At 42.6% G+C, this 12,707-nt stretch overlaps 1 protein-coding gene across 2 annotated transcripts in view; it reads left to right on the forward strand.

Moving 5' to 3' along the window:
* The window catches only part of IFT46 (intraflagellar transport 46), an 87,909-nt gene that overhangs the window by 33,416 nt on the left and 41,786 nt on the right, over positions 1-12,707 (forward strand). For both annotated transcript variants that reach the window (XM_071690654.1, XM_071690571.1), the window contains one exon: positions 8,198-8,341. In XM_071690654.1, the coding sequence (XP_071546755.1) occupies positions 8,198-8,341 (144 nt within the window). The remainder of the gene's footprint in view (positions 1-8,197; positions 8,342-12,707) is intronic.

The following is a 12,707-nucleotide window of genomic DNA, read 5'->3' on the forward strand; positions in this document are numbered from 1 at the left end:
CCCAGAACCTTTGCCCCCTCCCCCACCCTGTCACTCACTTCCACTTCCATGGTTCCATCCGCTGCCAAATCCACTCCCAGATATGTAAAACACTCTACTTCCTCCAGTTTTTCTCCATTCAAACTTACCTCCCAATTTATTTGTCCCTCAACCCTACTGAACCTAATAACCTTGCTCTTATTCACATTTACTCTCAGCTTTCTTCTTTCACACACTTTACCAAGCTCAGTCACCAGCTTCTGCAGCTTCTCACCCAAATCAGCCACCAGCGCTGTATCATCAGCGAACAACAACTGACTCACTTCCCAAGCCCTCTCATCCACAACAGACTACTTACTTGCCCCTGTCTTCAAAAGTCTTGCATTCACCTCCCTAACAACCCCATCCATAAACAAATTAAACAACCATGGAGACATCATGCACCTCTGCCACAGAACGATATTCACTGGGAGCCAATCACTTTCCTCTCTTCCTACTCTTACACATGCCTTACATCCTCAATAAAAGCATTTTACTGCTTCTAGCAACTTACCTACCACACAATATACTCTTAATACCTTCCACAGAGCATCTCTATCAACTCTATCATATCCACACATCCTCTACCACTTCTGAAACCACACTGCTCTTCCCCAATCTGATGCTCTTTACATGCCTTCACCCTCCCAATCAATACCCTCCCATGTAATTGCCCAGGAATACTCAGCAGACTTATACCTCTGTAATTAGAACACTCACCTTTATCCCATTTGCCTTTGTACAATGGCACTATGCATGCATTCTGCCAATCCTCAGGCACTTCACCATGAATTATATATACACTGAATATCCTCACCAGCCAGTCAACAACACAGTCACCCCCTTTTTTAAGAAATTTCACTGCAGTACCATCCAAACCCACTGCCTTGCCAGCTTTCATCTTCTGCAAAGCTTTCACTACCTTTTCTGTTTACCAAATCATTCTCCCTGACTCTCTCACTTCACACACCACCTCGACCAAGACACCCTATGTCTGCCACTCTATCATCAAATACATTCAACAAACATTCAAAATACTTACTCCATCTCCCTCTCACTTCACCACTACTTGTTATTACCTCCCCATTTGCCCCCTTCACCAATGTTCCCATTTGTTCTCTTGTTTTTCGCACCTTATTTACCTCCTTCCTAAACATCTTTTTATTCTCCCTAAAATTTAATGATATTCTCTCACCCCAACTCTCATTTGCCCTTTTTTCACCTTTTGCACCTTTTTCTTGAGCTCCTGTCTCTTTCTTTTATACATCTTCCAGTCATTTGCACTATTTCCCTGCAAAAATCATCCGAATGCCTCTCTCTTCTCTTTCACTGACAATCTTACCTCTTCATCCTACCACTCACTACCCTTTCTAATCTGCCCAACTCCCACCTTTCTCATGCCATAGGCATCTTTTGCGCAAGCCATCACTGCTTCCCTAAATACATCCCATTCCTCCCCCACTCCCCTTACGTCATTTTCTCCCACCTTTTTCCATTGTGCACCCAGTCTCTCTTGGTACTTCCTCACACAAATCTCCTTTCCAAGCTCACTTACTCTCACCACTCTCTTTACCCAACATTCTCTCTTCTTTTCTGAAAATCTCTACATATCTTCACCTTCACCTCCACAAGATAATGATCAGACATCCCTCCAGTTGCCCCTCTCAGCACGTTAACATTCAAAAGTCTTTTTCACACGCCTATCAATTAACACATAATCCAATAACACACTCTGGCCATCTCTCCTACTTACATACATATGATTATGTTTATCTCTCTTTTTAAACCAGGTATTCCCAATCACCAGTCCTTTTTCAGCACACAAATCTACAAGCTCTTTACCATTTCCATTTACAACACTGAACACCCCATGTACCCCAATTATACCCTCAACTGCCACATTACTCACCTTTGCATTTAAATCCCCCGATCACTGTAACCCGGTCGCGTGCATCAGAGTGCTAACACACTCACTTAGCTGCTCCCAAAACACTTGCCTCCCATGATCTTTCTTCTCATGGCCAGGTGCATAGGCACCAATAATCGCCCATCGTAATCCATCCACTTTCAGTTTTTACCCATATCAATTTAGAGTTTACTTTCTTACACTCTATCTCATACTCCCACAACTCCTGCTTCAGGAGTAGTGCTATTCCTTCCTTTGCACTTGTCATCTCACCAACCCCAGATTTTACTCCCAAAACATTCCCAAACTGCTCTTCCCCTTTACCCTTGATTATGTACATGTGTATATATATATATGTCTGTATGTATATGTATGTATATGTGCGTGTATGGGCATTTATGTATATACATGTGTATGTGGATTGGGCCATTCTTTCGTCTCTTTCCTTGTGCTACCTCGCTAACGTGGGAGACAGTGACTAGGTATAAAAATGAAATATATATTATTATTTTTGCTTTGTCGCTGTCTCCCACGTTAGCGAGGTAGAGCAAAGAAATGGACGAAAGAATGGCCCAAACCACCCACATACACATGTATATACATACACGTCCACACACGCAAATATACATACCTATACATCTCAACGTATACATATATATACACACACAGACATATACATATATACACATGTACATAATTCATAGTGTCTGCCTTTATTCATTCCCATTGCCACCTCGCCACACATGAAATAACCCCTGTCCCCCTCGTATGTGCGAGGTAGTGCTAGGAAAAGACGACAAAGGCCCCATTTGTTCACACTCGGTCTCTAGCTGTCATGTAATAATGCACCGAAACCACAGCTCCCTTTCCACATCCAGGCCCCACAGAACTTTCCATGGTTTACCTCAGACGCTTCACATACCCTGGTTCAATCCATTGACAGCACGTCGACCCTGGTATACCACATCGTTCCAATTCACTCTATTCCTTGCACGCCTTTCACCCTCCTGCATGTTCAGGCCCCGATCACTCAAAATCTTTTTCACTCCATCTTGCCACCTCCAATTTGGTCTCCCACTTCTCCTCGTTCCCTCCACCTCTGACACATATATCCTCTTTGTCAATCTTTCCTCACTCATTCTCTCCATGTGACCAAACCATTTCAAAACACCCTCTTATGCTCTCTCAACCACACTCTTTTTATTACCACACATCTCTCTTACCCTATTATTACTCAATCAAACCACCTCACACCACATATTGTCCTCAAACATCTCATTTCCATCACATCCACCCTCCTGTGCACAACTCTATCCATAGCCCACGCCTCGCAACCATACAACATTGTTGGAACCACTATTCCTTCAAATGTACCCATTTTTGCTTTATGAGATAATGTTCTCGACTTCCACACATTCTTCAAGGCTCCCATGATTTTCGCCCCCTCCCCCACCCTATGATTCACTTCTGCTTCCATGGTTCCATCCGCTGCCAAATCCACTCCCAGATATCTAAAACACTTCACTTCCTCCAGTTTTTCTCCATTTAAACTTACCTCCCAATTGACTTGACCCTCAACCCTACTGTACCTAATAACCTTGTTCTTATTCACATTTACTCACAACTTTCTTCTTTCACACACTTTACCAAACTCAGTCACCAGCTTCTGCAGTTTCTCACATGAATCAGCCACCAGCGCTGTATCATCAGCGAACAACAACTGACTCACTTTCCAAGCTCTCTCATCCACAACAGACTGCATACTTGCCCCTCTTTCCAAAACTCTTGCATTCACCTCCCTAACAACCCCATCCATAAACAAATTAAACAACCATGGAGACATCACACACCCCTGCTGCAAACCTACATTCACTGAGAACCAGTCACTCTCCTCTCTTCCTACATGTACACATTCCTTACATCCTCGATAAAAACTTTTCACTGCTTCTAACAACTTGCCTCCCACACCATATATTCTTAATACCTTCCAGAGAGCATCTCTATCAACTCTATCATATGCCTTCTCCAGATCCATAAATGCTACATACAAATCCATTTGCTTTTCTAAGTATTTCTCCCATACATTTTTCAAAGCAAACACCTGATCCACACATCCTCTACCACTTCTGAAACCACACTGGTCTTCCCCAATCTGGTGCTTTGTACATGCCTTCATCCTCTCAATCAATACCCTCCCATATAATTTCCCAGGAATACTCAACAAACTTATGCATACTCTGTAATTTGAGCACTCACCTTTGTCCCCTTTGCCTTTGTGCAGTGGCTCTATGCAAGCATTCCGCCAATCCCCAGGCACCTCACCATGAATCATACATACATTAAATAACCTTACCAACCAGTCATCAATACAGTCACCCCCTTTTTTAATAAATTCCACTGCAATGCCATCCAAACCCACTGCCTTGCTAGCTTTCATCTTCCTCAAAGCTTTTACTACCTCTTCTCTGTTTACCAAATCATTTTCCCTATATTTTTTTTTTTTTTGCTTTGTCGCTGTCTCCCGCATTTGCGAGGTAGCGCAAGGAAACAGATGAAAGAAATGGCCCAACCCACCCCCATACACATGTATATACATACACGTCCACACACGCAAATATACATACCTACACAGCTTTCCATGGTTTACCCCAGACACTTCACTTGCCCTGATTCAATCCACTGACAGCATGTCAACCCCGGTATACCACATCGATCCAATTCACTCTATTCCTTGCCCTCCTTTCACCCTCCTGCATGTTCAGGCCCTGATCACACAGAATCTTTTTCACTCCATCTTTCCACCCCCAATTTGGTCTCCCACTTCTCCTCGTTCCCTCCACCTCCGACACATATATCCTCTTGGTCAATCTTTCCTCACTCATTCTCTCCATGTGCCCAAACCATTTCAAAACACCCTCTTCTGCTCTCTCAATCACGCTCTTTTTATTTCCACACATATCTCTTCCCTTACGTTACTTACTCGATCAAACCACCTCACACCACACATTGTCCTCAAACATCTCATTTCCAGCACATCCACCCTCCTGCGCACAACTCTATCCATAGCCCACGCCTCACAACCATACAACATTGTTGGAACCACTATTCCTTTAAACATACCCATTTTTGCTTTCCGAGATAATGTTCTCGACTCCCACACATTCTTCAAGGCTCCCAGGATTTTCACCCCCTCCCCCACCCTATGATCCACTTCCGCTTCCATGGTTCCATCCGCTGCCAGATCCACTCCCAGATATCTAAAACACTTCACTTCCTCCAGTTTTTCTCCATTTAAACTTACCTCCCAATTGACTTGACCCTCAACCCTACTGTACCTAATAACCTTGTTCTTATTCACATTTACTCACAACTTTCTTCTTTCACACACTTTACCAAACTCAGTCACCAGCTTCTGCAGTTTCTCACATGAATCAGCCACCAGCGCTGTATCATCAGCGAACAACAACTGACTCACTTTCCAAGCTCTCTCATCCACAACAGACTGCATACTTGCCCCTCTTTCCAAAACTCTTGCATTCACCTCCCTAACAACCCCATCCATAAACAAATTAAACAACCATGGAGACATCACACACCCCTGCTGCAAACCTACATTCACTGAGAACCAGTCACTCTCCTCTCTTCCTACATGTACACATTCCTTACATCCTCGATAAAAACTTTTCACTGCTTCTAACAACTTGCCTCCCACACCATATATTCTTAATACCTTCCAGAGAGCATCTCTATCAACTCTATCATATGCCTTCTCCAGATCCATAAATGCTACATACAAATCCATTTGCTTTTCTAAGTATTTCTCCCATACATTTTTCAAAGCAAACACCTGATCCACACATCCTCTACCACTTCTGAAACCACACTGGTCTTCCCCAATCTGGTGCTTTGTACATGCCTTCATCCTCTCAATCAATACCCTCCCATATAATTTCCCAGGAATACTCAACAAACTTATGCATACTCTGTAATTTGAGCACTCACCTTTGTCCCCTTTGCCTTTGTGCAGTGGCTCTATGCAAGCATTCCGCCAATCCCCAGGCACCTCACCATGAATCATACATACATTAAATAACCTTACCAACCAGTCATCAATACAGTCACCCCCTTTTTTAATAAATTCCACTGCAATGCCATCCAAACCCACTGCCTTGCTAGCTTTCATCTTCCTCAAAGCTTTTACTACCTCTTCTCTGTTTACCAAATCATTTTCCCTATATTTTTTTTTTTTTGCTTTGTCGCTGTCTCCCGCATTTGCGAGGTAGCGCAAGGAAACAGATGAAAGAAATGGCCCAACCCACCCCCATACACATGTATATACATACACGTCCACACACGCAAATATACATACCTACACAGCTTTCCATGGTTTACCCCAGACACTTCACTTGCCCTGATTCAATCCACTGACAGCATGTCAACCCCGGTATACCACATCGATCCAATTCACTCTATTCCTTGCCCTCCTTTCACCCTCCTGCATGTTCAGGCCCTGATCACACAGAATCTTTTTCACTCCATCTTTCCACCCCCAATTTGGTCTCCCACTTCTCCTCGTTCCCTCCACCTCCGACACATATATCCTCTTGGTCAATCTTTCCTCACTCATTCTCTCCATGTGCCCAAACCATTTCAAAACACCCTCTTCTGCTCTCTCAATCACGCTCTTTTTATTTCCACACATATCTCTTCCCTTACGTTACTTACTCGATCAAACCACCTCACACCACACATTGTCCTCAAACATCTCATTTCCAGCACATCCACCCTCCTGCGCACAACTCTATCCATAGCCCACGCCTCACAACCATACAACATTGTTGGAACCACTATTCCTTTAAACATACCCATTTTTGCTTTCCGAGATAATGTTCTCGACTCCCACACATTCTTCAAGGCTCCCAGGATTTTCACCCCCTCCCCCACCCTATGATCCACTTCCGCTTCCATGGTTCCATCCGCTGCCAGATCCACTCCCAGATATCTAAAACACTTTACTTCCTCCAGTTTTTCTCCATTCAAACTTACCTCCCAATTGACTTGACCCTCAACCCTACTGTACCTAATAACCTTGCTCTTATTCACATTTACTTTTAACTTTCTTCTTTCACACACTTTACCAAACTCAGTCACCAGCTTCTGCAGTTTCTCACATGGGAGCGATATTGCTAGGCTATGATCACCCCTGATAGGGAAATGACTTCGAATACTATGTACTCAAATACCCTTGGTCTCATGTTGTTGAGCAACAAGGTCTACACTGGTCATTTTTCATTAGGCTCACACAGCCAGCAGATAGCATTTTACCGAACCTAACTGTACAACACGGAGGTATATGAATACGAACAATGTGCATATGATAAAGTGCTGCATGTATATTACTACCTTTGTATTGCTGGGGTGCCTTTTGCATAAGTGTTTTTTCATGTGCAACACCTAGAAATTGGTGTTAGCATATGTGTTTTTTCATTATCGACACTTAGAAATAGAAGTCCTTTGCTATCCTGGTATTAGACTTGGTAGTGGTAGGCCTTAGCAGTAGAAACAAAGTGACTGGAGAAACAAGGTGGTAGCCCATCCTCTATTGTATTGTTATTAGCTTTGACTCGACACCATTTTTGTCCCTCATGGTAATGAAGTACTTATTCTCCGTTTTCATGATTTTCTTTATCATTTTACTTTTTCTAATGTTTGTTTTGTTTCCTGATTTGTTCTTTTTTTCTTCCTTGTTTTGAATGGTTCCCTACATTTAGGTTTTTCCTTCTTTGTACTGATTGTATGATGGACTACGCCTTACTTTATGTTTCTTTCAAATTCTGTAGGTGCTCTGAGTGGGCAGCTTCTTTACCTACATGGTACCCAAACCATCATGCAAATTTCATCTGCATATGCTTAGTGTTTTGCCATTGTTTTGAACATGTTAAGGAGATAGTAAATAAATGAAATGTTTTGAGAAGATTTTCTTTCAAGGGGATAGTAAATAAATGAAATGTTTTGAGAAGATTTTCTTTCAACACACTGCTGTGATTACAACAGAGGCTAATAGAAGTTTAGGCAGTGCAGTTAACTTTTTATATTGAATTATACATAGCCTATCCTTGATGAAAATATGTAAAAGATATTACATGTGCCATCCTTTTTACAGGAGATAGGATATAGGAAATACTGTATTATATTTAAAAGATGTATATTGTTTTGCCTGTTTGGTATCTCCTTGTGTATGTATATGGTATTGTGTTTCTCTTCTGCCCTCAGGGAGATCTCTTGGAAGGAAATAATTTGATAACTTTACAAGAAGCATATGACAAGAAATTTGTAATCTCAAGTGTTGCAGCTTGTGCACTAAAGCAGATCAATATGGCAGCAACAGAAGACAATTTTGATCCAGGATTACAAGAGGTGAGTTTTAGGTTGTTCTGGATTGATTATTCCATTAATTCCACTCTAGTAATTTACAAAGCCTTTGACTGCTCAGAATGGATAAATACATCCACCTGGGCAACTGCCCTGAACATGTTGGTAGGCATCAACATAACTTGCTGAAGTCTCAGGCAAACTTGTAAAGGGTATGGTGTGTGTGCTTAAGGAAATTAAATGTCTTCACAATAACTATCTGTTCAGTCACTGCTCAGTCTTCAGAGAGAAAAAAAAATGCCCAGTTTTGCTAATGTTGCCACATTTCCTTTGATTCTTTTTCTTGTAAAGAACTGTGAGTCATGGTGGGGGAGGGGGCTAAGGTTCTGGGAGTGATAAAGAATGTGTGGAAGGAGAGAATGTTAAATCAGAGAGCAAAAATGGGTATGTATGAAAATATTATATAGTTGCAAGGCATGGGTTATTGATGGGGTTGTGCAGAGGAGGGTGGATATGTTGGAAGTGAAATGTTTGAGGATAATATGTGGTGTGAGGTGATTTGATTGAGTGATTAATGAAAGAGTAAGAGAGATGTGTGGTAATAAAAAGTGTGTGTTTGAGAGCTTGAGAGAGCAGAAGAGGGTGTGTTGATGTGGTTTGGACATATGGAGAAAATGTGTGAGGAAAGATTGAAAAAGAGGATATATGCGTCAGAGTTGGAGGGGATAAGGAGAAGTGGGAGACCAGATTGGAGGTGGAAAGATGGAGTGAAAAAGATTTTGAGCAATCAGGGCCTGAACATGGTGGAGGGTGAGAGGTGTGCAAGGAATAGAGTGAATTTGAGCGATGTGGTATACTGGGGTTGACGTGCTGTCACTTGAGTGAACCAGGGCATGTGAAACGTCTGGGATAAACCATGGAAAGGTCTGTAGAGCCTGGATGTGGAAAGGGAACTGTGGTTTCAGTACATTACACTTGATAGCTAGAGACTAAGTGTAAACAAATGTGTCCTTTTTTTGTCTGTTTTCCCTGGCGCTTCCTTGCTGAAGCAGGGGGTGGCGTTGCTGTTACCTGTGGAGCAGGGTGGCACCGGGAATGGATGAAGGCAAGCAAGTATGATTATGTATATGTGTGTGTATGTTTTTTTTTGTCTGTGTATGTATATGTTGATATGTATATGTATGTGTATGGGTATGTATGTATGTATTTGTGTATATGAAGGGATGGGTCTTTCTTTGTATGTTTCATGGCTCTACCTCACCATCAAGTATGATAATAAAGTAAGATATGATAATATACGGGGTGTCTCAAAGAATGTATATGTACTTTGAATTTATCCCTGGGGATAGGGGAGAAAATACTCCCCACACATTCCCTGCATGTCGTAGAAGGCGACTGAAGGGGACGGGAGCGGGGTGGCTAGAAACCCTCCCCTCCTTGTATTCTAACTTTCTAAAAGGGGAAACAGAAGAAGGAGTCACATGGGGAGTGCTCATCCTCCTCGAAGGCTCAGATTGGGGTGCCTAAATGTGTGTGGATGTAACCAAGATGAGAAAAAAGGAGAGATAGGTAGTATGTTTGAGGAAGGGAACCTGGATCTTTTGGCTCTGAATGAAACAAAGCTCAAGGGTAAATGGGAAGAGTGGTTTGGGAGTAAAGTCACGGGTTGGTGAGAGGATAAGAGCAAAGGAAGGAGTAGCACTACTCCTGAAACTGGAGTTGTGGGAGTATGTAATAGAGTGTAAGAAAGTAAACTCTAGATTGATATAAGTAAAACTGAAAGTGGATGGAGAGAGATTGGTGATTATTGGTGCATATGCACCTGGGCATGAGCGGAAAGATCACGAGAGCCAATTGTTTTATGGAGCAGCTGAGTGAGTGTGTTAGCAGCTTTGATACACGAGACTGGGTTATAGTGATGGGTGATTTGAATGCAAAGGTCAGTAATGTGGCAATTGAGGAATAATTGGTGTACATGGGGTGTTCAGTGTTGTAAATGGAAATGGTAAAGAGCTTGTAGATTTGTGTGCTGAAAAAGGACTGATTGGGAATACCTGGTTTAAAAGAGAGATATACATAAGTATATGTATATAAGTAGGAGAGATGGCCAGAGAGTGTTATTGGATTACGTGTTAATTGATAGGCACGTGAAAGAGAGACTCTTGGATGTTAATGTGCTGAGAGGTGCAACTGGAGGGATGTCTGATCATTATCTTGTGGAGGCAAAGGTGAAGATTTGTAGAGGTTTTCAGAAAAGAAGAGAGAATGTTGGGGTGAAAAGAGTGTTAAGAGTAAGAGAACTTGGAAAGGAGACTTGTGTGAGGAAGTACCAGGAGAGACTAAGTGCAGAATGGAAAAAGGTGGGAGCAAAGGACATAGGGGAAGTGGGGGATGAATGGGATGTATTTAGGGAAGCAGTGATGGCTTGCGCAAAAGATGCTTGTGGCATGAGAAGCGTAGGAGGTGGGCAGATTAGAAAGGGTAGTGAGTGGTGGGATGAAGAAGTAAGATTATTAGTGAAAGTCAAGAGAGGCATTTGAACAATTATTGTAGGGAAATAGTGCAGATGACTGGGAGATGTATAAAAGAGAGAGGCAGGAGGTCAAGAGAAAGGTGCATGTGGTGAAAAAGAGGGCAAATGAGAGTTGGGGTGAGAGAGTATCATTAGATTTTAGCGAGAATTGAAAGATTTTGAGTGATCAGGGCTTGAACATGCAGGAGGGTGAAAGGCGTGCAAGGAATAGAGTGAATTGGAACGATGTGGTACACCAGGGTGATGTGCTGTCAATGGATTGAACCAGGGCATGTGAAGCGTTTGGGTAAACCATGGAAAGTTCTGTGGGGCCTGGATGTGGAAAGGGAGCTGTGGTTTCGGTGCATTATTACATGACAGCTAGAGACTGAGTGTGAACAAATGGGGCCTTTGTTGTCTTTTCCTAGCGCTACCTCGCACACATGAGGGGGAAGGGGTTTTTATTCCATGTGTGGCGGGGTGGCGATGGGAATAAATAAAGGCAGATAGTATGAATTATGTACATGTGTATATATGTATATGTCTGTGTGTGTGTGTATATATGTGTACATTGAGATGTATAGGTATGTATATTTGTGTGTGTGGACGTGTATGTATATACATGTGTATGTGGGTGGTTTGGGCCATTCTTTCGTCTGTTTCCTTGCGCTATCTCGCTAACGTGGGAGACAGCGACAAAGCAAAATAAATAACCTGTACATAGTTCATACTTGCTGCCTTCATTCATTCCCGTTGCCACCCTGCCACACATGAAATGACAACCTCCTCCCCCCACATGCACGTGAGGTAGCGCTAGGAAAAGATAACAAAGGCCACATTCGTTCACACTTAGTCTCTAGCTGTCATGTGTAATGCACTGAAACCACAGCTCTCTTTCCACATCTAGTCCCCAGAAAACTTTCCATCTTTTACCTCAGACGCTTCACATGCCCTGGTTCAATCCATTGACAGCACATCAACCCCTATATGCCACAGGGTTCCAATGCACTATATTTCTTGCATGCCTTTCACCCTCCTGTATGTTCAGGCTGCAATCGCTCAAAATCTTTTTCACTCTATCCTTCCACCTCCAATTTGGTCTCCCACTTCTCATTCCTTCCACCTCTGACACATGTACCCTCTTTGTCAATCTTTTCACACTCATTCTCTCCATGTGACCAAACCATTTCAATGCACCCTCTTCTTCTCTCTCAACCACACTCTTTTTATTACCACACATCTCTCTTACCCTTTCATTACTTACTCGATCAAACCACCTCACACTACATATTGTCTTTAAACATATCTCATTTCCAACACATCCACCCTCCTCCACAGAACCCTATCTATAACCCATGCCTCACAACCATATAACATTGTTGGAACCACTATTCCTTCAAACATACCCATTTTTGCTCCGAGATAATGTTCTTGCCTTCCACTCATTCTTCAATGCTCCCAGAACCTTTGCCCCTCCCCCACCCTGTGACTCACTTCTGCTTCCATGGTTCCATTCCCTGCTAGATCTACTCCCAGATATCTAAAACTCTTCACTTCCTCCAGTTTTTCTCCATTTAGACTTACCTCCCAGTTGACTTGTCCCTCAACCCTACTGAACCTAATAACCTTGCTCTTATTCACATTTACTCTCAGCTTTCTTCTTTCACACACTTTACCAAACTCAGTCACCAACTTCTGCAGTTTCTCACCCAAATCAGCCACCAGCACTGTATCATCAGTGAACAACAACTGACTTACTTCCCAAGCCCTTTCATCCACAACAAACTCCATACTTGCCCCTCTCTCCAAAACTCTTGCATTCACCTACCTAACCACCCCTTCCATAAACATCCATAAACACCTATACATGCACATATACATAACATATGCCTACATGCA

Source organism: Panulirus ornatus, chromosome 1, assembly GCF_036320965.1.
Source record: "Panulirus ornatus isolate Po-2019 chromosome 1, ASM3632096v1, whole genome shotgun sequence".
Classification (NCBI taxonomy): Eukaryota; Metazoa; Arthropoda; class Malacostraca; order Decapoda; family Palinuridae; genus Panulirus; species Panulirus ornatus.